At 31.0% G+C, this 27,738-nt stretch overlaps 1 protein-coding gene across 1 annotated transcript; it reads right to left on the reverse strand.

The window, feature by feature from the left end:
- Positions 1–17,191: 17,191 nt before the first annotated feature.
- LOC122588797 lies at positions 17,192–19,784 on the reverse strand. Its single transcript, XM_043761007.1, has 5 exons — positions 19,317–19,784; positions 18,896–19,240; positions 18,152–18,377; positions 17,862–18,072; positions 17,192–17,780 (listed from the first exon to the last, which is right to left on the reverse strand). The coding sequence occupies exons 1-5, from the start codon at positions 19,782–19,784 to the stop codon at positions 17,192–17,194; spliced, it is 1,839 nt and encodes a 612-aa protein (XP_043616942.1).
- Between the last annotated feature and the right edge of the window lie 7,954 nt (positions 19,785–27,738).

Below are 27,738 nucleotides of genomic sequence, written 5' to 3' on the forward strand. Positions count from 1 at the left end.
GGAAAGTCGTCGACACATGTTGTATATTGCACAATATGATCATAAAGGACGACGAGAGGATCTCACCGGTTCATATAATGGATCCACAGGTGCCTGCAGCTTAGAGTTCTACGGAAGTTACATGACGAAAACGTCCATCATCGTCTTCGGTATGATCTTACGGAGCATGTATCGATGTTGGATTTGGCATACCTCGATGACCCAGCAGCTCAACCACCACCGATCGAAAATTTGACTTAGTATATTGTAGTTTATTCAGTTTTTTAAAAATTTTGCATCGTATTTTTCTTTTTCTAGTTTATGTAATGTTATGTTTTTTTAATATTAAATAAAATGTTATGTATTATTGTTAAATTGTTTAAGTTTTAAAAAAAAAAAGAAAAAGAAAAAAAATAATTTGGGAGGGTTGAGAATTTATCAGCCGCCAGTAAAAAGGGTTGGGAGGGTTGGAAGATTAAATTGAGTTGTAAGGATTTTATTGGTGGAATTTGGGAGGGTTGATAAATTCCCCCATATCCACTCCGCCCCCCCCCCCCCCCTCTTCCTCCTAAGAGCATTAGTAATGGTAGTGTTACCACACCAAGGTAATAGTGCCACATCATCACTCCACCACAACCACACAAATTCCATAACAATAACCCAAAAAATTATACTCCATAATATTATAATAAGCAATCAAAAACAAAAGAAAACATGAAAAAAATTGACCACACCACCACCACCCAACTCTTCCCAAAGTGGACACACCTACCTTGAGGCTTCCACATCACAACCACACCAACTCTTGTAATGGATCACCTTGATGACACCAAGGTGGAAGCCTTCCACCTTGTCCACACAAACACCATTACAAACACTCTAAGAAGACTTATAAATGAATATCATAGACTGCTCATGTATCTTTACAAGTCTAACTCTTAGTAATAAATTTACTTATCCTACTATCCTAGTACACACAGTGAAAAAAGCGAATTCATACTCTGTAATATCCGTGAATTTTTTTTTTATCCCTATAAACTAACAATATCTAAATATAAATAGCTTCTCATACGATAGAAAACAATTACTTCAGAAATCTTACGAAAATATGAGATCGATGATTAGATGTGTACCTGCCAACTAAGGTTGATTGGATTCTCGCGAGCTTAGTTATGAACCGGTAATCTTCTAATGGGTTATGGTTAAATAACAAACCTTAACCGTATGTGTGTAATACACAAATTCTAGTAGTGCCGAAATTCGCTTTCTCCGTTTCTGGCCGAAAAACCCACAAATATTTAGGATGAATGAAAACATTAAACCCTTCCTCTATTTATAAGAATTGTCTCCTTGCTCCAGAAGCAACTAGGTTTCCTTATTCCGTTGTTAATTTAATAAGAATTTGAATTATAAAATTACTCTTAAAACAAAACTCTATTATTTGTTTATTATTTTACAACTTATTATATAAAAAATAGTCACTCATGCAAATAATATAAGACAAACATTCTATCATAAAAAACTGTCAGATTACGATGCATATATTTTATTATAGTTTATGAATATATGAATATATGTCAAATATGTTAAAACATGACTAATGAAACATAAATATCTAAAATCATAATAATCTTTTTTATTATATATATTTATTAAATATAATATAATAAATACCTTTTTAAAAAATAAAAATAATATAATAAACTATCTAATTTGAAAAAAAAAATTTGTTAAATTAATAAAAAGTTATATTATAATGTATATACGCATTTTTGTACTCATATCGAAAATAGAAAAATAAATATTAATGATTAAGACTATGATTGATGATTAGAGTCAAAATTAAAATTAATAATTAAGATCATACATAACAACATAAATATATCAATTTAAATAGAAAAAAATAACAACTCAATAACAATCTAACGTGGAAAAAAATTAAAAATATCACATAGAAAAATTACATAAACTATCTTTCATTTAATCACTACCCATAGAATCCGGTCAAATTTCAACTTAATAGTTAAAAGCTTAATATATTCAGTCAAATTTCATGTTTTTTTAACTTAGTAGTTAAAAGCTTAATATATTCAGTCAAATTTCATGTTTTTTTATTGATTTACTAAACAAAAATAACCATCATGTCCTTATTTTTACTTGATATATACAGACATTATTTAAATAATTCGGTCATTTAATACACTCAGCACTTAATGATTAAGAAATGAAACATGCAACGTTTAAAACAACTTAAAAGGAATCTATAGTTTTGTAGTCACTACAAACAATATTGCATTTGTTCACACTTTTAAATGAGTGTGAACAAATTAAAAATTTTGTCATGCTTTTTAGTGTGTAGAAATATATTGAGTTAAAAGTGTATGGACATTTCTACACACTAAAAAGTGTGTGGAAATAAAAGTTCACACTTTTTAGTGTGAACTTTCATAATTATTTTGTCACACTTCATTTGTTCACGGTAACTTTTTTAGTTACCGTGGACAAATGAGATGTAACAAATTAATTATGAAAGTTCACATCAAAAAGTGTGAACTTTTATTTGTACACACTTTTTAGTGTGGAGAAATTTCCACACACTTTTTTTTCAATATATATCTACACACTAATATGCGTGACAAAATTTTTAATTTGTTCACATTTACCTAAAAGTGTGAACAAATACAATATGATTTGTAGTGAGTTATATCCAATAAAACAAAAAGTTTGTCAATCATTAAATCAGTTACTAATCATTCAAAGAAATATGTAACTGTTGGTTCTCATAGATCATTGATATCTAATTAATGTGAAAAACCAAATGTGATCATAAAGAGTTTATAACGAGTCTTAACACGATCTACACAAGAAACTTCTATTAAATACTTCCGATCTTAATAACCATACTTTAAAAAGTAAAATTGAATTTATACACAAACTATACCTTAACTATATATTTTAATTGTATGTGTATGTGTGTGTGAGCATGCGATTGGGCTTTGATCAAGACAATAATGGAGAATGGGGTAATCGATTTCGGCATAAAAAAGATTTTTAACATGCCCATTACATGCATACTTTTATAGGATATCAAACTATATATAAAATCCTTGCATGCTTAAACAAACATGAAATATAAACACGAGAAACAGATAAGGCGATATTAATGTGAAATGCGGAGGATTCTATGGGGATTCATTTTTATAAACGGCCATTTGAGCATTTATTAATTATATGATTTAAAATTAAGGGAAAATTTCATATATATCCCAATTTAAAGACATAATTACATATATGCCTTAGGTGCAAGTTTTTAATGTATAAATACAATGTTTTTAAAGTTTTGGAAATATATGTAATATGTTTTTAAAATAGGACATATATAAAAATCTCCCTGAAAAGATTCTATGGGGATTCATTTTTATAAACGGCCATTTGAGCATTTATTAATTATATGATTTAAAATTAAGGGAAAATTTCATATATATCTCAATTTAAAGACATAATTACATATATGCCTTAGGTGCAAGTTTTTAATGCATAAATACAATGTTTTTAAAGTTTTGGAAATATATGTAATTATGTTTTTAAAATATGACATATATAAAAATCTCCCTGAAAAGATTCTATGGGGATTCATTTTTATAAACGGCCATTTGAGCATTTATTAATTATATGATTTAAAATTAAGGGAAAATTTCATATATATCCCAATTTAAAGACATAATTACATATATGCCTTAGGTGCAAGTTTTTAATGCATAAATACAATGTTTTTAAAGTTTTGAAAATATATGTAATTATGTTTTTAAAATAGGACATATATAAAAATCTCCCTAAAAATAATACAATGAAACAAAATGTATTTCATACCAAGAACTTTAAACTCTTTTCTAAGCGGCCATTTAGATTATCTAAGAAAAAAGCTTAAAATTATATGTATATTAAAAGATACCTTGTACGTGTTATGATACATGAGTAAATATTATTCACTAGCCGTATTTAACGAATTTATATCGTGTGTGGTTTGATAATGGAGAAAAAACAACCATATTCAAGAGAGTATAATATCCTAATAATAGTAGTTTTTTAGCAACTTAAGATGTGAACAGTTGATAATAATTTTTAAGTTAGGATTCTCAAAAATTACATGAATCCCAAAATTAAACTCAAACATTGTTTTTTTTAGTTATTTAAGTATAATTTTATTTTACGTGAAGGCATGAATTCCATGAGCATACATGCCTAAATATGATAAATATGATATTACTAGAAGGGTATGTATGCCCGTCAAACATAGATATACAAGTATTTTGTAAATAAATGTTTTATAAGATAATTTGTGATCAAAAGTACATGGATAGTATTATGAACATGTATAACCATTTATTTATATATATATATATATAATAAATTAGTTTATCCAAATATTTTTTTAATTTTAATTTAAAAAAGATTCTCGTTATTTTTAGAGTTAATCTCGTCTTCATTTCTATTAAAAATAACTGAACAATCTTTTCATTTCATTTGGGAGGAAATGATTTAATAAAAAAATAACTAAACAATCTTTTCATTTTATTTTAAACTTTTTTTTTCTCATTCTAATAAATCTCGAGAACATAGGGTAAATTTAGGGAAAAGTATCACTTTTAGAAGTTAAGAATAAACACTAATATTTTATTTTAGAGCAAATCCGACACGGGGTGTACGAGTCAAACAACTATACTAGAACCAATCCTAATAAGTAAAAATTTGAAAAAACAATTGTATTATCCCAAAATCCTTGAATTTCTTTTGTATCATCAGTCTAAATATAAATAGTATTAAATAGAAAACAATTACTGTACTTCACAATTTTTAAAAAATATGAATTGATTAGATGAGTACCTTTACAACTAAGGTTGATTAGATTCTCATGACCTTAATTATAAATCCGTAATCTTCTAATGGTTATCGCCAATTAATAACAAAACTCTGACCGTAAGAGTAGACAAATTCTAGACAAATGCCAAAATTTGCTTTCTCCGTTGAAGCATCCCTGAATATTACTTTCTTTAATATGTTAATTGGATGTGAACTAGGGATGTGCACAGGTCAAAACCGGCCCGAACTGACCCGACCCGTACAAACCCGAAAACCGAGAATGCAAGAAATGACAACCCGTGAACCGGCCCGTGAAACTAGTGGGCGGGGCGGTTCGGGCTCGGGTTACACCGGGTTGGGGCCGGGTTTATAAGGGTGACCCGAAAATGATTTTTTAGCTGGGCTTTAAATGTCACCTGATGGGCTACTGCAACTTTTGGACTTTCAAAATCTGTTGGACTTCATCTCTTTTAAACTAAATGACTACAAATGATTGCATCAGTGATCAGTAATGCATACTACAATTACATCGGTAGCTTTTCATACTTCATCACAATACTACAAAGTACATCATCAGTTGGTCGCAAGTTGTACATCTATATTTATATCGGAAGGAGAACATAAATATGGTTTCGTCGTAATTTGTACATCTGAACTTGGTTTTGAAGAAGAATAAGATAAAAACAGAAATATATAATACTCGTAGATAGATATCATAGGTAGAAGAGAGATGATGTCAAGAGAAAAAAGATATATATAAAACAAATATACGGTGGTAAGTATGAAAAGTAAAGCACATTGTTTTATATAGGTGGTTTTCATATATTAGTAATATAATATTTTTTATTTAGCTAGGCTTATTTTTAAACAATAAACAGCTGGCCTATGGGTTACTTTTCATAGTAGCAGTACTAGCAATGTGAATGTGGTCAAGACTTTATGTACCATATATATATTAATAAATTAGAAAGATAACATTAATATTTAATGAACTTTATGTTACCATTTCACATATGGTCCTTATTTCATCCTCATTTTCTATAATACTTTCCTCTGTCATTTTCTCCTCCCAATTGAAACGTTATCATGGTGTTGCATCAGGTTTAATAACCATTGTTTTATAAAAGGTAATACGTACATCAAATATGGAAATAGCCAAACCCGTTCTTTACATGTTGTTGCTTATCATTCTCATGGTCATCTCAAGACTCAAGATATAATCAAATATGAAGATAGAGAAGCCCACACAGTGAATTAGGTAGACTCACGGGTCTAACGGTTCAACCCGCCAAACCGCGGATTTTGACCCGGCCCGAACCGAACCCGGGAAGTCATGGAAATCAAGACCCAAGAACCGGCCCGTTTGTGCTTCGGTCGGGTCGGTTACGGGCGGGTTAGTAACGGGTCACGGGTTTTCAGGCTAAAAGCCCATCCCTAATGTGAACAGTGGCCAAACAAAGTTTGCGTATGTATTTAATACACAAAAAAGTTAATAAAACTGCTTTTAGATTAGTTGGTTTGGGGTTTGTTTCCGGTTTGCATTGACCCGGGATCGAGTCCTTCGCCTCTCATTTTTATTATTTGCTTGTCTTAAAAGTCTAAGTCTAGGTGGCAAATATATGGGATGAATTATTGGTGTACGATTTTTACAGTGGGGAATATAATAGGAAAATCTTTATCTTTATTTCATATATATCTATTGTAGGGGTGTTCATCGGTTCGGTTTTCGGTTATTCGGTCTATTTGGTTCGGGTTTTTCGGTTTTTTTATTTTTATTTTTCAAAACCAAAACCGAACCAAAACCTAATTCAAAATTAAAAAACCAAACCAAAAACCAAATTAGAATTCGGTTCGGTTTCGGTTTAAAACCGAAAAAACCAAATATGAAAAACACAACTTCACCATTTTTTTTGTCTAAGTGTGTTCAATCAAAATAGGTTCATAATTTCAGTTTTCACTAAAGTAGTAGTTTAGACTTCCAACACAATATGGATAAAAAAGTAAACATAACTAAAGCGGCTAAACTGTTGTTTGTCATCATTATTAAAAAAAATTCCATTGAGTTCTTCATTGTTTGTCAATTGAATTTTTCTAATTTCAAGAAAAAGTTAACATAATAGACGATTAGACATAAAAAGTAAAAAATACATCTATAACTATCCATACAAAAAAAATATATGCATTAAATATTTTTAATAATAAACAATAGTAATATAAGTTATTCGGTTTTTTCGATTTAACCAAATTCATTATCATATAACCATAGCCAAACCAAAAATCACATATTTAATTCGGTTTTGGTTACTAACCAAACCCAAAACCAAATTTAAAAATGGTTTGGTTTTTTTTGGTTTTTTAAACGGTTCGGTTTACAGTTTAACCGGGTAAAAACCAAACCGCGAACACCCCTAATCTGTTGTATGTTGTATGTTGTCTTCGCTTTCGTTTCCATTGGTGAAGGGAATGCTGCGATTCCAATCGATTAAGGTAATTGCAAGAGTTTATTTTTTAATCGTAATTGGTTTCCTAGGTTATTATTGTTTTTAGTCACTGATTTTCACGTGTCCTATATTAATGGAGATGGAGTAATGAACGGTAACCGCCACGTGACGCGTTACTATTCGTCAAATACAATGATGAATAGTGAAGCAGGCTCCCAGATAGCTGTGCAGCTGCCTACTAGCTTGCTTATTTTTATTTTTTTTAAACTTATATGTCAGACGTTTCAGTGAGTTTATCATATTGTTTAAAGTTTTTTTAGATTTAAGCTATCTTATTTTGGATTTTGCTCATCTATATTTTTTTTAATAGTTTTATTCGCTTTGTTTTTTAGATTCTTTTAAAAAGTAAATTTATGTATTTAATGGGATCGTTCTGCAAGAAAGGCCTACTTATCCACCACCGTGAACAGTATCCGCCTACGTGGCGGGTTACTATTCGTCCACGACACATTTTTTCGGGTTTCCAAACACGAGTTACTTTTTGGTTTTTCATATATATGTTTTTATATGTTTTTCGGGCTTGAATGGAGTAACATTTTTTAAAGTTGTCGTAACATTGCCTTTAAATCAATATATTTTTATTTACTTGCGGCTCACGTATCCATGATTATTGCAGCCCGGATAGCGGGCGTTGAAATTTCTAGTTTAAAATAAATGAAATACATCATTAAACCCTTCCTCTATTTATAAGGATTGTTTGCTTACCCCCGAAGCACTTAATTAAGTTTCCTTATTTAAACGTTATGATACTAAGTTCAAATCCGAAAGTAATATTTCAAAGGGAAATGCACGTGCATAAAAAACTTGTATTTTCCATATTAAAAGTTCGCCCCTTGATTTTCATGGTAAATGTACAAACAATTTATGCACCTTAAACACAGCCCTAAGGGCTGTATTCAGCAAACCCCTACTTCAAATATAACCCTACTATTTATTTAGTAATATTATTATTAGACTCTTTTATTTTAATAATAGTTCAAAATATATATCCAGTAGATTGGTATTTGGGGTAACTTAGAGTCTTTGAGGTTTTGAATTCAAATTTTACCCTTTGTTCTCGAGTTTTCTTATAGAGGAAGGGGGGGAAATGAAAAGAGATGAATGGAATAAAAGGAGTAAATTTTCCTTTATTTTAAATCATCTCTAAACTGGAAGAAAAAATTAATAAACAAAATGTATTGAATTCTTCTTCAAATTCTTTTTCTTTTGTTTTTCTTCTTTTTAATAAAACTCAACACAAATATATTTAAAATCTTTCACATTCTTTTCTTTTTTTTTCTAACGAAACCTCAAGTGAGCAAAATGCAGAATGGAAATAAGCGTTCCCCCACAAATGGGCCTAAGAATTACATATGACAAACGCATGTCTTTAATGCTATGTTCTTGAGTTCCTTATTAAAAGAAAAGAAATGAAATGATGAGATTAGAAGATAATCAATCCTTTCAAATCATCTCAAAAATGGGAGGAAGATTTAAGTAACAAAATCAACTAAATTATCACTCAACTTCCTATCATTTTCCTTCTCTTCAACCCTTAAAAAAACTCAAGTACACAAATTGTTTTAAGATCATTTGGATTCCTTTCTTTTCATCCCTTAAAAAAACTCAAAAACATAGCATAAGTCCAAAGTTACCGTTAATGCCGTTCAAAATATATATATATATAATTATTAAAACAGTAGTTAACCTAGCCTTTTAAAGGCCTCTTCAAATTTAAAACTATTTTTAAAATTTGCCACATAGGCTTTTATCGTATGTGGCATCTCTATAATTTTTGACAATATTTATTTCTATTTTACATATGTCTTTTCCAAAATTCAAAAGCAAAGAAAAAAAAATTTTTAACTGTATAAACTTAAAATATACTTTTATAACTGGAAAATACTTAGTTTTTAAAATAGTTATATTCAATCCTACGTATTATAAACTCTAACTATATCACATTTATCATTTGATATATTAATTTAGTTTTCTTTTCCATTATCTTTTTCTTGGTGATCATGTAAAAACAATTTTCTTTTTTATTTAATATAAGGGTTTTTTTTTAAATTCTTTTTATAAACATGGAGGACTTTTCTCTTTAATTTTTATATATGTTCTTATTATTATGATTAAGGTTAAAGGAAATGTTCATCAACTTAGTTGGTAAAAACCTCCATAATGCCCAATGAACATTTTGAATTTATTCTAAGTGTAAACATCAATTGTTTTCATATTTATCTTTAATAACATTTTATAGTGATATATTATACCCATATTTAACATTATTTTATTTATATTCACATGCTTACGAAATTAATAATAACAATCATATTGAACTAATTAAACAAAATATTTGTTATTGTGTATGTCTACATCAAAACATTTAAATCAACACTAATTTAACAATAACTTATAATAATACGCGCATCGCGCGGGGTAAAATACCTAGTGTATATATATATATATAGGGTAACACTCCGGTGAGAACACTCTTAAAATAAGAACGGAGAGAACACCTTAAAAACATCATTTTGATGCATTAAAAGTCCATAAAACTAACATAGTGTATAACAAATTATCTTTATTTAAGTGTTTAACAACAAATTCATCCGTCAAAATCAAAATAATCAAGTTTTTTGTTTTGTGCATCCATCTTGAATGCATATTCATCAAAATGATGCATCCAACAAAAAACGTGATTTTTTCGATTTTGATGAATCAATGTGTTGTTAAACACTTAAATAATGATAATTAGTTATGCACTATGTCAGTTTTATAAACTTTTAATGCATCAAAATGATGTTTTTAAGGTGTTGTCACCGTTCTTATTTTAAAACTGTTCTTATTTGATTGTCCCTATATATATATATATATATTTAAAAAGCCGTACTTGGCTAATACATTAAGAAAATATCGTCTTCCATTAGAACTTCCGATTTCCTTGTATATACATTTAAATTTACATGATTTCACATTAGTGACCAAGATTGGAAAGGCATTTCTAATTAGTCGATATATCCTTAACTTCAACTTCTATATAAATGCTATATACTACGAGAATAGACATAATCTTTCTATGGGTAGGCACGAATCCATTTTAAGAAATTTTACATACGTCTTAAATATAAATTAACTAGTTCTGGTCTTTCAACTTCAACTAAGAATGTATTCACACAATACGTGAATTCTAATAGTTTAATTACTCTAGTTTCTTAATTTTTTCAAAATATTCAAAATTATCAACAAACATTTAGCGGAGTCGATGTCAGTAGTAGTAGTAGTAGTATAATTAAGATATCGAACTTTATACATCATTATTATTTACTAAAATATTTTAAATTTATTTTTAACAAACTTTAATAGATATTAACTATTTTGGGGATTGGAATATAAGGCTGTTAGGTACCTAAGCTTAGGTGTGAAACACTCACATATTGTTTTTTTTTAATCCATAAAAATCATGAGGCCATGTGATTTAATTAAAATTCAACAAATGTTAAAGAATTAGTATGTGAAAGGTTCAACACCTAAGCTTAGAAACCGGACAACCTTATATTCACTTTTCTCTAACTATTTTGTATCTTGTAATGTACTACTCCATAAATAACTATCAAGTAAAATGATAATCTAGCAATTTTAGTGTTTTTAAAATTGAATTTCAAAAACAATATCCATATGCTTTATCTATTTATAATAAACTTTTAAGTATATACGAGTACTTTATCAATTAATGTTTAAATTATTTACATATTAATTTACATAGTTGAATGTTCTAACAATAATAATAAGAGGAATGTGAATATATGATTTTCTGATACTTAAAGCTTGAATACAGAACATCTCATATCTTGATATTTTAATTTATTAAACAATAAAGCCCCTATTATTTATCCATTAACAAATATTAGAAAATTATGATTTTCAAAATGTAAAGCTTTCAATATATATAAATACAATTCTTCTAAATTGAATGCTTTTTTATATACTCGATCGCGTGTCATATAATCTCGGCAAAGCTGGCGACACCATATGTAAAAAATGCATTTATGAGTTTTATATATTCATTACTATTTTAATTTTTGATAAAATCATCCACAACATTATGCATATATACAGTACGGGCATGGTTTTAGCTAGTTAGATAAGGATGAGTGAACATTTAAAACCAAACAGTCTTTTGCTCAAAGTTTGTCGACATTGTAGAAAGCTAGTTTCTAATGTGTATTTTGATTGGATGAGTATGAACTGGAATTCTGATAATCACGTGATGAATTCTTTGGGAACTTGGGTAGTTGGGTCTATAACCTAGTCTAGTACTGTTTGAGTGTATAAGTTGCTCTATTGACTTAGAGGTTGTATTTATGGCTACAATACCAAAAACTCAACATACTCATAAAATGATAAACTTATGAAAAAATCAAATACATAAAATTAAAAAACAAATTAGTGGAATCGCGTATTAAAATTTTAAAATCTATAAGTTAAATTTTAGGTATGATTATTTAGATTAATTTATCATTTACTTCTAATTAAAAAAATAGTATTGTAGCTAGAAAATAATAAATTAATCTAACTCATATATATAAACATCAATCTAAAAATTTTAAATTTGACATTTGGATTCCTTTGATTCTATTTTCTGATACTATCTTTCTAATTTTTGCACATGTGGTCATCTTTTGAAATCCGTCAAGATAAATTGATTTATTGGTACTCATAACAAAATAATATCGGCCTACATCATAATAAAATCGGACTATCTTGCTCAAAACTTCAACAACTAGTACAAGATCTTATCTGAGAATCCAAGATCCACGGTTTGTAGAGATGAAAAAGAGGAAATGAAAACCAAAGAGACCCTCCGTTCTACCGGAAAAAAAATCCGGCAGGAGGTTAGGGAGGTGGTGGTGGACTGGTGGGTGAGAGTTAATTGTAGAGAAAAGTTGAAGGAAATAATGTTTGAAGTATTTAATCATCACTTCATCAGAATGAAAATGTCTTAGAATGAAAATGCTATATAGAATAGAAATATTATAGAGACCTGATAGATAGAAAAGAGATGGTTTCTAAAGTTTTTGAAGAATAGAGACCGGTGTATTTTTAATTCACAGCTCTCTATTCTTTACTTAACAGGTCTCTATACCCGGTACCTATAGAGACCGGTTTTTTAGGCTTAGAGACCACCTCTTTATAAAATAATAGGTCTCTATCTTCCTAACCGGTCTCTATTGCCTCAAATTTGTAGTAGTGTATAGTCCCTATCGTTAAATTTGTTACAACAATGGTCCTTATCAGCTAACTTTAAGCTTTTAACTTTAAATTTCTTAATATTTGTCACATAACTTTAACCTTTTAACTTTTGTCACATAATTTTAATTTCTTTTACTTTTAGCACAACAGTTTGCTTTTATTTAGTTTTGAAACATATGTTTTTTTAACTTTTACCATGAAAATTTCATTTTTTTTACGTTTTATGACGGAAACTTTTAACTTTTGTCACATAAATTTAATTTCTTTTACTTTTGGCACGAAAACTTTGTTTTATTTAGTTTCTAAACTTTTGTTTTTCTAATTTCTGTCACGAAAATTCATTCTTTTTACTTTTTATCACATAAACTTTTAAACTTTTACTTTTTGTCACATAACTTTTATTTTTTACACGAAATTTTTGTGTTATTTACTTTTTATACATTTGTTTTTCTAACTTTTGTCACGAAAGTTTCATTCTCTTTACTTTTTATCACATAAATTTACGAAGTTTTTGTCATATTACTTTTTGCCACATCATTTTTATTTCTTCTACTTTTCACACAAAGTTTTGTTCTATTTACTTTTTATACTTTTATTTTTTCAACTTCAGCTACCAACGTTTCATTTTATTTACTTTTTATCACATAACTTTTAACTTTTTAACTTTTGGCACGAAAATTTCATTTTATATAATTTTTCACATGTTTACATGTTACGTAATGTCTCCCGGGGCAACGCCCAGGGACAAAAAACTAGTTATAGTCTAAAAAATATGTGAAATGTTGAGAAAACAATAGTTTTAAACATTTACTTCTATAACCAATGTATATATATATATATTAGGGGTGAGCAAAAACCAAACCGGAAAACCGAAAAAACCCGAGAAAACCGAACCAAAAAAACCGAAAACCGAATGAAACCGATCAGTTTGGTTTTCGTTTTCTATAAACCGAACGGATCGGTTCGGGTTTCGGTTTCATATGCCAAAAAACCGAACCGAACCGAATCAAATTTATTTCATTTCATTTTATATTTATATCATATTACATGTATATTTATTAGTTATAGTTAGTAAATATTTTAAATATATTTAAACCTTTTGTTTTTATAGTATACAAATCAATATAAATTTATGTTTAAATGAAAGCGGACAACAAAATCATTCCTTTTTATATAAAATTATACCAATTTTAGTATACAAATCAATATAAATGTATGTTTTAACACCTAAAAGATATATAGTTATTTAAGAAAAAATATTTGTATAGTTTCTAAATTATATATATATTTTTAAAAAGATAAAATTTTAATATAATAAACAAAAACCGTAAAAAAACTTTTAATATATAAAAAAACCGAAAGTAAAACCGAAACCGATCCAAACCGAATCAAAAAACCGAGAAACCAAACCGAACAAAAACCGAATCCAACGGTTTTGGTTTTCTAAAAACCGAACGGATCGGTTCGGGTTTCGGTTTTAGGCCAAAACCGACCAATCTCACCCCTAATATATATATATATATATATGAGAAAATGGAGTATGTGGCTGTTATACACCCAAACTTGGGTGTAAAAACTCCTCACATACTAATTTTCTAATATATATGTAAATGCTTGACCCCCTATGAATTTTATGGATTAAAAAAATAAGATGTGATGCATAGTAACTCATAATATTTTCACTTTTATTCAAACACATACAATCATCATATTAATAAACTGTTTTCATTTTAATGTTTTTAGTGTGTTAATTATTTATGGTTTTATTGATGATATGCATGCTTACAAAACAATATGAAAAATATACATGAATTCAGTGCCAGTCATGAGTTATCCGATGCTCAGAGCGGACAACCAGGATTTGCCCATTTTAATCTTATCATTACTTTATTACAACAAAGTATTATATGTATATTTTTAATAAATACAATGGGTATAAATCTGAAAAAAGTTTGATAAACAGGTCGAATGATTAAAACAACATATTATTGAACATGTAAAAACTGTTGACAAGAGTTGCAATGTCAAAACCTTTATTAATTACCAACCAACTATTTAAAATTAAAAATACTTGCTGATAATATAGCCTAAAATATTGGAAAATATATATAGTCAAAGAGTTGCATAGCTTTTCTACAACAAGACGTACATAGTTGAGGGACTAGTATAAACATTCTAGATTATTATAAGGGGTTTAAGGAAATAAATTAAACAAAGAAAAACTATGTACAGTACTTCTTCTTCGTGAAACCCACATCTGGAAAACTAGATGGTAGAAAACTCCATTAGCATACAAACTTTTAATTTCACAAAACTAACAAAACATACTTCATTCGTTGTAAACATTGTTTAGTAATCCTCGCTTGTTAAAAAAAATTTAGTTGCTTAAAACCCGTGTCTAAGACACCGGCGCTGTTGTAAACACAATAAACCCGGCCTCTAAGATACTGGTTTTGGATGTGAAGATGTAAGACACCAGCTTTGTCAGAAATCGCGCCACGTGCCTCTAAAACATTAAAATCGGTGTCTAAGACACCGGACTTCATAGTTTTACAAAATTTTGAAACAAAGTTCGTATATGCACCACGAGGCTCGAAAAAAGTAGTATCCGTACAAAAAATTCTTCAACATATACATGTGAGAAATGGATACCATCCCAGAAGAAATTAAAGTCTTGGTCACACATTATGCTCAGTTTGTCACATAGAAATGTCACTTATACTCGTATTTTTTTAACATTCAGTCGGCATGCGACATCAGGAAAATCTCACTATACAATGGTAAAGCCTTGGATGTACTCTAGACAACAAGATGATGACTATGGGTCGCTACAAGTATTCGGAGAAAAAAACTTCAGAATTTATCATCCCTAAGGATCGAACTCAAAACCTTAGGTAAAAACCTTGAGTGCAGTGTCTCTAAGCAGTTAGACTAGTCTTCAGACAGAAATGTCACTTCTATGTTTTTCATTCCACAACCACATATATCTATAACTTCTAGTCTTCTAATACTAAAAAATATTTCAAAACAAATAAGACATGAGACATAAAATGGTGTAAATGCAAACACTCTATCATTAAGCCTAGTTATGGTTCAAACCCTTGCTGATTATTCCACAATCAAATATCTAGTCGTAACTAAAGGCGAGATTAGGAATTTTAAACTTCACATTTCACACTATAAAACTTAAAAGCTTCACTCACAATTTAAAAAGCCGTCGAACCTTGTTATATGGTAGCGGGAATTAATATAAGAGTTAATTACTGAAATGGTACCTTACATTTGCGCCATATTACTGGTTTTATACATTTAGTATAAGTGTTCTTTTCTTTTATTACATTGGACTATTTTCTTTTATTTATTTTTTTTAAAACGGTAATAACTAAAGTAAAAGGTCACGGTCAAAACGCTAGATGCCCAGAAAATATAAGATCGAACCAAGATAATATTACTTTGGACTATTAACTCTAATACTCTTGTTAAAAGAAGTCGAGAAAAAATTATTTTTATTAAATTGATCTTACAAAACTTTTATTGGGTATATCTTTCTATTATTATTTTTTTAGGTTTTGTAATAGAAAAAAAGAAGATGTTAGTAACTCTTTTTTTTCATTTTTTTTAGCGGCTAATTAGTAACTCGTTGATCATCGGAAGAAAGATGGTTACGATATAGTGATTGAACTCGTTGATCATCGGAAATTGTATCTATTTGAGCTATGGAATAGTAATCATCAAGTCTATAACTTTTTGGTCGGAACTTCCGATAACATTGATGGGACTAGACACTAACATTTATTGATGGGGATGACTATCCACACAAATTATTTTCAATTGACACCAATATTTTAATCAAAATCTTAATAATAATGTAGTTATGATGTTTTTTTTTTTTTTTTTTTTTTTTTACTTTTACTATAAAAAATTAATAATCATGATATACTAATCATGATGTCTTATTATTTTTTTATTTTTAGTTTACTTTGATAATCATGTTGTCTTATTACTTTTTTCTTTATATATATATGTATGTATTTATTGTATTTCATTATTTTTATTTATAATATCATACATTTTATTGCAATTGAAACACTAAAAATATAATAAATCATTAACATACACCTTATATAATTATAGATAATAGTAGAAGATACATAATAATAGAAGATATAAATAATACTCATAGATAATAAAATATTTTAATCATTTTCTTAATCAATATTAATACAAGTTCTCACACCTACTGAATTATGTCTAGGGAATTTAATCAGGTTGTACATATTTTGTCTATCCAAAAAAGGATTTTCCCATGCCCGATCAAATGCGTGACTAGACCATTGTGGATGCGTAGGAGGTACTGGAAAATCTCCTTGTAACACTAGTCTCACGAAATGATTACGATTGACTCGTCCAATTACACAAATATCATGTGGTTGTGAACTTGGTGGGCTAGTAAAAAGCGAAAAGCACGTTGTCTTCCCATCTTTGCTCAAGAAAACAACCACCACATTATACCTTGAAGCAATGAGTAACCCAGTCTCTGGCATAGTCATCCAATATTGCGGATCTGCAAATCCTCCTTCAAAGTGATTCAGCATGTACTGAAGTGATTGTACGCCTTCTTAGTTAAAAATTGCAGTGTATCTTGCATTATGCACAGATAACTCATCCAATAAATCCATACGAATTTGACGCCAATCATCTTGATGACGCCCAATGCAAACAGCCGTCGCTCTAAATCCACAGTTTCCATCACCTAGTACATTCTGAACATGTGTGATATACGGAATAAAATCTTCGAATCCCTGATCAATTAAATAATCTTTATCGTTCATACTTGGATCTGGATTTTGGGTTTCGGGTGTATACATATATGGATCTGGATTGTGGTACATATATGGATGTGGATTGTGGGTTTCGGTTGTATACACATATGAATCCGGATAGTATGCATTCTGGTGTTGACTTTGGCTCATAAAAGGATCTTGAAAGAATGGTTGGCTTGAATGAAAGACTTCCAGAATATCATCCATTAAATTTGAACCACTCATGGGTGGGCCTTCGTCAAATTCGAAACAGCTGTCAGCTGGGACCTCAATTAGGTCAAATTCGAAACACTTATCAGTTGGGACCTCATTTAGGTCAAATTCGAAACAGCTATGTTTGGCCGGCTCATAACCCGAATTGACATAATCGGGAATGGTTGAAGAACTATATCTTGTTGAGGAAAAGTCGACACGCCTTTTTTGTTGCGATTTCTTTGGTCGTCCACGGGTATTTTTTTGAACTCACGGTTCCCGAATGTCGGTTGTACTTGGACTGAATATATTCTTCAACTTTCTTAACCAGCTCTTTCTTCCAACTTTGGATTGCTTGTTGTAGTTTTCTTTTAAATGTTCCAGTACACTCCCACAACTAACATCATCATCTTCCACAGATGTTGCCGGTAAAAAATCTAACTTTCTCCAAAAGATGTCAATCGAATCCAATGAAATACATTGACCTGCATTAAAAAATAAATAAGTACTGTATATACAACTTTTAAAGAAATTATAAAAATAAATCTATCGGATTATACTTACCTGAATTTATGTACTTCGAAAGTTCACAAGAACATGGTAACCCACAACTGTTGCGAAGTCGACAATCACAATTTGAAGGGTCTACTTGATGATAGTTCGTAAGAATCTTATTGAGAGCTTCATTGGAAACAAAACCATGCAACAGTTTGAAACATCGTAGATTGTGCTTCTGATAGCGGACAATTCTGCTTTTTTCGAAGCTTGCTTTGATCGCCGTATGTTGAGACTGAACCAGACGATTAATACAACCCACAAGTTCATGCAAAGTGCATCTTTTGGATTTCAAATATTTCTTTAGGACCGCATGTTGACTTTCTACTCTATTGGTGTTATTGTTTCCAAAATTGAGATGTCGATCAATCCACACAGACACAAACATTTATTTGTATTTTTCCAACCAAGTTTCATTCAAATACTTAAGAACACCTGAATGGTAACGTAAAGTTGTATGAGAAATATAAAAAGAAAAAAAAAATATACGTTGGGAGATTAAAAAAAAATGTTAAATGCGAATATAGAAAACATACGTGGATATTTTGTCAAAAATGACTGAAGTTGATTGTAATTTTCCGTGTAAGAATCTATGGTTGTAAAATTCTCTAGTTTACTCCATAATTCATTAAAGTTGCTCCAATCACGTGTTGACTTGATAGTTTGCCAAAAGTGGTCGAAAATATTCCGACTGATGTGAATTCTACAAAGTAGTTGAGCTGCATCTGGGAAAATCTCTTTGCATGCATTTACTAGAGCCAACTCTCTGTCAGTAACTATAACACGTGGGTGCATGCAACAGTCTAAAGTCAACTTAAGACAATTTAAGACCCATGTATAGTTAGCTGTCCTTTCATTTTGTATAAATGCAAAAGCTATCGAAAATGTCTTGTTGGTCGACGTTACACCAACAATCTCCACAAAAGTCAAATTGTAATAGTTGGTCTTGTACGTGGCATCGATAATCAACACATGTGGAAATGCACGCCAAATAGTGAATGATGTTTGATGCACAAAGAATAGATTTTCTAGTTCATTCGAAGCAGTTGTAGAAAATTCATAAACATAATTATTAGAATGCAAAAGAGCCATGAGAACCTGCATTGTACGTTTGAATGTTTATAATAAAATGACAAGATTTATAAAAAAAATAAAAAAAAATAGCCATGAGAACCTGCATTGGAGAATTGCCTACTTGCTCGGCCATGCGAAGTTTAGTGCGTGCGTTGTAGATCGTACTAATTGTAGACACATTACTTAGATTCCCCTCCCTAACGATTGATAAAATATCACGTGGGGGCATATTCATCGCTGTCAATTCTTCAACCAAACTAAACTCATCTTGAGTTAACCGCTGTGCATATGGATGACCCTCCATACTTTGTAAAGGGCGATGATTATGTTCATCACATATGACTGCTAAAGTCCAATAATTATATTCATCTGAATATTTCACTTCTAATTCAAATGGACAGTCAGTTTTTCTTGTGCGGGGAGCTCTAATTGAACCCTTCTGTTTATATTTGCCGCCATGATCACACATCAGTACAACTTTATACACGAAACCACTAAGATAACTGTTCGATCTTTTGGTGACAGTGACAACACCAACAGAGTATGCCACGTTCTTTACCCAATTCATCAATTCTTCCCGGGAGCTGAACACCTAAAATAAATTGTGGTTTTTGAAAGTGGCGGCGGTTGGTGTGGTTTTTGAAAGTGGCGGCGGTTGGTGGTGGTTTCTGAAAGTGACGGCAGTTGGTGGTGGTTTCTGAAAGTGACGGCGGTTGGTGGTGGTTTCTGTAAGTGGCGGCGGTTGGTGGTGGTTTTTGAAAGTGGCGGCGGTTGGTGGTGGTTTTTGAAAGTGGCGGCGGTTAATGGTGGTTTCTGTAAGTGGCGGCGGTTGGTGGTGGTTTTTGAAAGTGGCGGTGGTTTTTGAAAGTCACGGCGGTTTTGATCTAAAAGAGGCGGTTGTTTGTGTTGGTTGCTGGACGTTTGGTGGTGGTTTAGATCTGAAAGGTGGAGGCAGTTGGGGGTGGTTACTGTAAGTGTTGGCGGCCGGAGGTGGTTCAGGTCGAGACGATAGGTGGTGGATAATGGCAGCCGTTCAGTAAGTATAGATACATTTATGAAAATATGTATTTAGATATATATATAATATGAATCAAATACGTCGGAAAATGGATGCTTGCCGGAATTTTCGTCGGAAAGATTTATGTTTCTTTATGTAATCGCCGGAAAAAGGATGCTTGTCGGAATTTTAGCCATAAAATAGATGCTTGCCGGAATTGGTATAACTGTTAATTTGTTTAGTGGAAATGATAGTTTTAATTCACTATTTATAATGTATCTAATTTGTTGATTAATCCATGTATTTAATTTTTTTTACTAACTTTATTGTATTGTTCCAAAAAATCAACTCTCTTTTTAAACAAAATTATGTTTTCAATAATTTGACTGTGTTAAAACTCTTCTAACTGTATTTGTTTTTTGAAAACTGAAATTATTTTTAGTGAATAAAAGTGATAAAAAAAAATAACTTTAATTGTGACAAAATTATGGTTATTAGTAAGTCAGTATAAATAATGAAAGAAATAAAATGTTATGGTATCTAAATGGTTTAATCTCGAGTGATTTTCTTTAAACAAAATTGAGATACAAATTTGCAATTGAGATAATGTAATGCAAGAACAAATGTAGATAAATCTCAAATTAAATCAACACATAACTTTTGATGTTTTCAAGCAAAAAATAAGCTAATCTAAAAGATATAAAAATAAAAAGCCTGATAAAAACTGAAAAATATTTGACTATCGGGAAAGGGAACAAACTTAATTGTGGGACAAACTTAAATGTGTCAGCTTTTAAAATCAAAAAATAAAAAATTGGTAGCTATAACACAACTCTTTATTGATTTATATTCTACAATTTTCATAAAAGAACTTTTTGCAGTATGTTTCTTTCTTTCTTTCTTTTTTTTATTCAACTCAACCAATGTTGGTTTGTTTTATTTTACTTGATAAGGTTACAAGGCCTAGGGAGGTGATACTTGTACCATTATTTTTGATAAATCTATCACAGTTATGCATTAAATGTTTGTACAATCAACTATACAACCTTTACAATGTAGTAAATTTATCAAAAATTGTGGTATAAATATGACTACTCTAAGCCCCATGCTTATAGTCTGTCTACACTACGTCTTCTATGCGTCCGACGCCGGCTTCTTTCCGGACGCTAGTAGTAGCAGCTGCGTTCGGTGGTTTAGTCCAAATGTAGACGAGCGTGAGTGGAGGAAAGTAGGGCCTGATCAATGGAGGTTTCCATTGTAAAAATATATATATATATATATATATTTTTAATCCTATTTTCGAAAATAACGGCTAGTTTGTCATATTTCAAAAAAATTTTATTTTTTACTTTCTATTCCTATTTAAACCACTTGCGCACTACCATTTTAAATAACACTATACTTCTATCTTTTTTAAACCATTTCAAATATACACTATCACAAAAAATGTCTAGTTCATCATCATCATCATCATCATCATCATCATCATCATCATCATCATCATCATCATCATCCTCCTCCTCTAGCGAAGATTACGAATCAAACGAGTACGAGTTAATCAATTGGGCTGTTCCGCAATTGAATGTAGTTTTCAATCCCGAAGCCATAGGCGCTTGTCTTAGTGTTATTTTTGACGAAGAAAAAAACCAAAGCCAAGAAGCTTCAAGTTCTTCAGCACCCAAGTTGACTAGAAGGGTGATCCATCGAGATCACCTCGGTGCTGCAAAACTTTTATACAATCAATACTTTGCGCCTAACCCAACTTACCCACCGGACATGTTTCGTAGAAGGTTTAGAATGCGAAAGGAAATGTTTCTCCGCATAGCGCGAGATATACACTCCTTTAATAGCATTGAACCGCTACCGAAACACTTTCAGTTTTTCCACAAAGGCGCGACAGATGCTTCCGGTCCTCCCGACTTTAAAATTTTCCAGAAATGCACTTCTGTAATACGCCAGTTAGCGTATAGCTATAAGGCTGGTGCTTTGGACGAGTACTTGTGTGATACACCTGTATCGTGACAAGTACTTGAGAAGGCCAACAGAAGCAAATATCAAGCGGATAACTGCTAAACATGAGCAGGTTCATGGTTTGTAGAGGGATATTACCTAGCACATGGTATTTATCCTGAATGGGTCACTCTTGTGAAGTCTTTCAAGTGCCCGATGGAACCGAAAACCACTAAGTTCAAGAGATACCAAGAAGCTGCAAGGAAGGATGTCGAGCGAGCATTCGAGGTACTTCAAGGTCGTTGGCAGATTATTGAGCAACAAGGTCGGGCATACAGTGTGAACAAGATAAAACGTATCATGTTATGTTGTGTGATTATGCACACATGATCGTTGAAGATAACGGACGCGCAATCACACAGTTTGAGGAAAAGTTGATCGCTAATACTGTCCTCCCAACCCGTACGTGTACTAAAAGGTGTTCAACACAGCTTCGTATGTACGGGGAGTTGTGCGATAGAAGGACTCATCATGAACTCCGCAATGCTCTGATTGAACATGTTTGGAACCTCCCGGAACGCGGCCGTCAACGTTGATGCGTAGTTTTTTATTTCATAATAATGTGTTTTTTTACAACTTATTTAATTTATGTTTTTTAGTTTAATGTTTAAGTTTAAAATAAATGTAATGTGTTATTTTTTTAAAGTGTTGTGTAACATCCCGAATTTTTTAGTTCACTGTATCGATCTTGACCGTTAGTCAAAGTTGGTCTTCTAATTAGTGGTTTTACAATTGATGTAGATAAATATTGTGATGGTAATATTATGTCTTACGTGTGTTATTTTGTAATTATTAAGTAAAATAATGTGTGTCATTTATGTGGATATATGTTTTCCCAAATAGTAAGCCATGTCGATAAAATGTTTATCACTAACGCTAGTTAAAAAGTGGTATGTGTTCTCTATAGTGTCAAGTGCATGCTACATATCGTTAAAAGAAGTTATTCAAGATGGCTGTTTGTTTATAAATTATATATATTTATATGGCTACCATAGCATAGAGAAAAAAAATAAAGCTAACTTTTAATCCTAACCATTAAAATTCACAATCCTTTAAATCTTGGCCTTTAAAATGCAAAGTCAAATTTTTAAAATTATAAAAGTCAAAAGATATAAACATGGTAACTTTTCAATTGTATTAAACATACTAATTAATTGCTTAAAAAAATTTAAGTACATAGTACACTAAAAAAAAAAAACAAATCATACGACAATGATAAGAGTGTTTATGTATAACAACATACTTTAATTAGTTATTCTTACACTAAAGTAGATAAAAAATTTTTTTTTTTGAAAGGTGAATTTCTCTTGAATATTTCGTGTCATGATTCGACAGCGAGAGGTCTAGCATACGTTGTTTTAACCGTGTCCGCGCTAGAGAGCTCACTCGAAATAGAGATGTCTATTTCAAATACCCAATGGGGGGAAAAATTTAATTAGTTTTGAATTATATATGATGAATAATGTTTGATATTTTCACATTTTTGATCGATTAGTTTCAAATTAATGGAAGTTTTCTATTTCAGTTAATTTGGTAAATGGTAAACTTATAAACTCTCACACCAAATTTATAATTTCTAAGAAAAAAAAAATACTATAAGAAAGAATATGATAGATTTTTTTTTTGAACGGCGGATGGGAAGGTCGTTCCATCAAGTTGAGCAGTGACATCCAAACGGACAGTATGTTTAGGGTTCGAAACGCCTTACACCGCTGGTACCCCCAAAGGGAGCCCATTACATGCAAAATTTTGTAATCATAGATTCAAAAATAACTAGATGTTAGAGTTTTTACATAGATTAGAAGTGTGCTCATGTAATACATGGCATCCAAATATTTTTTAAATGTTATCGGAAGGACATGAAGTTAAAAAGTAAGTAACGGTTTCTGGCTGCTGGCATCCGTGAGGGTTGTGTAACATAGAGAGTTTAAGGTGTGTCATACTACAAAGTTGAAAACCTTTGGGTAATAGTCCAGTAGCCACTAGCCACCACTTTACAGGGGAGGTCAAATTTGAGATAATCAAAGGATTACTAAGTGACTGAGAATCATCTGGACACTAGTCTGACTGGAGGATTAGTGGATACCAAATGGTACATTAGATGATTTCCATCCAATTACCTTTTTTTACTACAAAGTTGAATTTTTATTTGTATTGTTTTTACATTACCATTTGTTGTTATATTGACTTTTTAATTACGATAATATATAATATATAAGCACAACCCAGTTATATTGACTTGTTTCACTCTCTGATCTAACTCTAAACATTAAAAGTTTCATGTTCAAAAGTTCAACTCGTGATCGACCCGGGTTTACAGAGTTGGCCAAGTTATAGGTTAGCGGGTTGATAAGTAAAATAAGTTGATTAAATTATAGGTTAGCGGGTTGATAAGTAAGATGAGTTGGTTAGTCAAGTATGCTTTTAAGTGGATTGGTTTTGATTAAGTATGTCAAATCAGTTGTTTTTAGGTCAATTTCATAACCCGATCAACGACCGGGTATTGGTCTAGTTTAAAGGGGTGTGAAGTGTTAGATTTAATAAAATTTATTCAACTATATTAAGGGATAAACCAACCCTGATTATATATAGTATAAACCTAACCTAAAATATATGTAATTATGTATCAATTAGACCCTCTCGCTAGTGCCGTGGAAAACGAATAGAAGAGAATAAGCATTCTCTGTTCATCCAGCCGCAAACCACAAAATTAATTACAAGGCAATCATAATAATATAGTGGTACTACATGTTCTAGAAAAATAAAGAAAAACTAATTAAATGGAGAGATCATTGATAATTCCTTTTGTTTGGCACTTTCTGGTTTCGCCATTATGTTATGAGATAGATCGAATTAATTAGTCAGGGATTATGAGCTAGAAGACAAGGTCTCGTTGGAGTTTTGTTTGTGTGATTTATGGGTTCAATCTGAGTTCGTTATAAGGTATGTCTTGTTCATAGTTTTGAAACAAATATCGTATTATTATTACATTAGAGGTTCAAGGAGGGGCTGGGGTGGTCTTCTTGTTTTGTCAAGGTGTGATTCAAAGTTTTTGTAAAGTGTCGTTTATGTAAACGTTTTTAGTAGAGAAGATGAAATCAAGACATCTTGTTAGACAGTCATGTGCATGTGGTATTAAGTATAAAGGAACTCATGCACTTTATATAATTTTGCATATTGTCTATTTGTCATAACAATGTCATAGAATGAGGATAGTTGTCTACTTGTCTTATACAAAATTAAAATTCAGATTGTTTGGTTTTAGTGATGGCACCTTATATAAGTAATTTTCTTAGTACAGTGATATATAATTGTTATGAGGAATTGAAAAGACGTAGTAGTAGTGATAACTAAATCTTATGGCTGACAATACGCTTTTGTTAAACAAATCTCAAAAGTAAAAAATCAAATGTCGTGATTTTGAGTATAGTGTGTATGTGCGAGAAACTCGACTAAGGAACTAGCATATTTAAATAGTATATGTTAATATTGTTGTTCAAGTATTTAGTGGGATTTTCGGTATTTGTAGGATATTTTGTTTAGCGTGGCGTATCTATTCATAACGGCATTGAGGTAAGATAACTTATTTTTGACACATGAGGGATACAACAAAACTAAGTTTTGATAATTAAACTCCCATTTTATGTTGCTTAAATTATCTCATGCATATGTTGGGTGTGGGATATATGAGGGAGGTTGACTGGGGTATTGTTCATGCATGTTTATGTAGTAATGAGATGTTTATTACATGATTTACTTATGTAGCTTGTTGTTTGAGTTGTGAATATTTTGTGTGGACTTGCTGACATAGAACACTAGACATGATTTAAGTTGCCATGTCACGTGCACGATAAGGGCCCTAGTGTTGATAAGTAGATTTGGTTGAAGCCTATTTGTGTAGATAAGTCTCGAGCATTGTGTTGAAAGAGTTAAGCTTAACCCACATTTAGCCTATTTAGGCTAGTTGTGTTGCGTTGATCACTCGAGGGCACTGTACATGTTTCCTGTTAGACCCAATTAGCGTTGATAGAGTAATTCCGGGTGAAGTGATTGAACACCAGTGTAGTAACGGGTTACTCATGTGCCTATCCATAACGACAATGACGGACCTCGTAAGGTCTACCCATCTAGTTGGGTGTGAGGTTTCCTGTTTGGCTATGTGTCCGCCTCACACAACTTATTTGTGCAGATTTTATTTGGCATAACCTTTGCGTTGATTGTGTTGCTTGTGCAGTTAAATAGCTAGTGTTGATATGGAGGATTGCTAGGCACATTATAGGATTTAACATTCCTACTATGCAGATTGTGTTGATATTGTTGTTGTGCCTTTATATATGCATGAGTTGTTTTATAATTGATTTAATTGGCAATCCTTTTCATTAAACTAACATGTTATCTTACTCAACTTTAATAGCTGACACTTGTTTTTGTGAAAATATGTTGTGCTCTCAGGTTAGACATTGATTGGCGACTTGGTAGCATGCTTGTGAGATGGGTAGCTTTTACTGGAGCTTATGGATGTTGGCTTTAGTTACCCATAGTTGCATTTATTTAAGTAGACCTATTATTTAGTAGTTTGGTCGTTACTTTGTCGGTTTAAATTGTGTTGTTCATTTAAATTATTGTGATGATACTTGTTGGTAACACTTTTTGAGATATTTATTATGTTTTATTGATTCCGTTAGGAATCAAATGGGATTTTTAAACGCTGCTTCCGCATTTTGCTAACCGTGTTATGTTTAAAGTTGAAAATTTTTTGAAATCCACATTTTTATAAAGCAGGGTGTTACATGTTGTAATGTGTTTTTTAATAATAAAATGTTTTTGTTTAATTTTGTAAAAAATAAAAATGATATAATAAAATAATTGATGAGTAGTGTTAGAAGTTGAGGTTATAAGGAGGGGATGTTCTTGGTGTGTGTAGAAGAAAGAGAAATTGATTAATAGTACTAGACGTATGTTAGAAGTGAGTTTCTATAAGGAGGGAGTCTAAGTTAAGTAGATTAATAAAACTCAACCAATGCTTGTTTGTTTTATTTTACTTGATAAGGTTATAAGTTAAGTAGATTAATAAGGTCATAAGTTAAGTAGATTAAATATTTTTTTTAAAATTAAGACAGCTCGGGGTTTAAGTTTAAAGACCAAAACCTTTTATGGTGAGATGTACACGTATGCAATATGCATAGACTGGTTCCACAAATTGTTGACCTTACGGGTTCTATAAAGACATAAAAACGTATGGTTCATTCAAAAACTTTTTAAAGCCAGAACTAAAAGTTTCAGTTTTTGACATAAAAGAAAAGTAATAAAACTGGAATGAGGGTGGAGTGGTTTGGAGTTCCCTTGGTGACCTATAGGTCTCAGGTTCGAATCTTCATTTTACCAACTTTGAGATATAGGTAGTCCTTCTATGAGGGTTTGGGTTGGGTATATCCAGATTCAAGTCTGAGGGGGCAGGGTTTACTGCTATTGATCATCATGCCTTCAGGCGGATTAGTAGGGTTTTTCCCCATTG

This window comes from Erigeron canadensis, chromosome 1 (genome assembly GCF_010389155.1).
Source record: "Erigeron canadensis isolate Cc75 chromosome 1, C_canadensis_v1, whole genome shotgun sequence".
NCBI classification, from domain to species: Eukaryota; Viridiplantae; Streptophyta; class Magnoliopsida; order Asterales; family Asteraceae; genus Erigeron; species Erigeron canadensis.

Bases quoted from the DNA above. Each gene is read 5' to 3' on its own strand.
- LOC122588797 (XM_043761007.1), bottom strand. From the start codon at position 19,784: ATGAATTGGGTAAAGAACGTGGCATACTCTGTTGGTGTTGTCACTGTC. The intron at 18,073-18,151 runs GTAAGTATAATC...TTTTTAATGCAG, and splicing joins TTCGAAGTACATAAATTCAG to GTCAATGTATTTCATTGGAT. The intron at 17,781-17,861 runs GTGAGTTCAAAA...AACAAGATATAG, and splicing joins ACAACCGACATTCGGGAACC to TTCTTCAACCATTCCCGATT.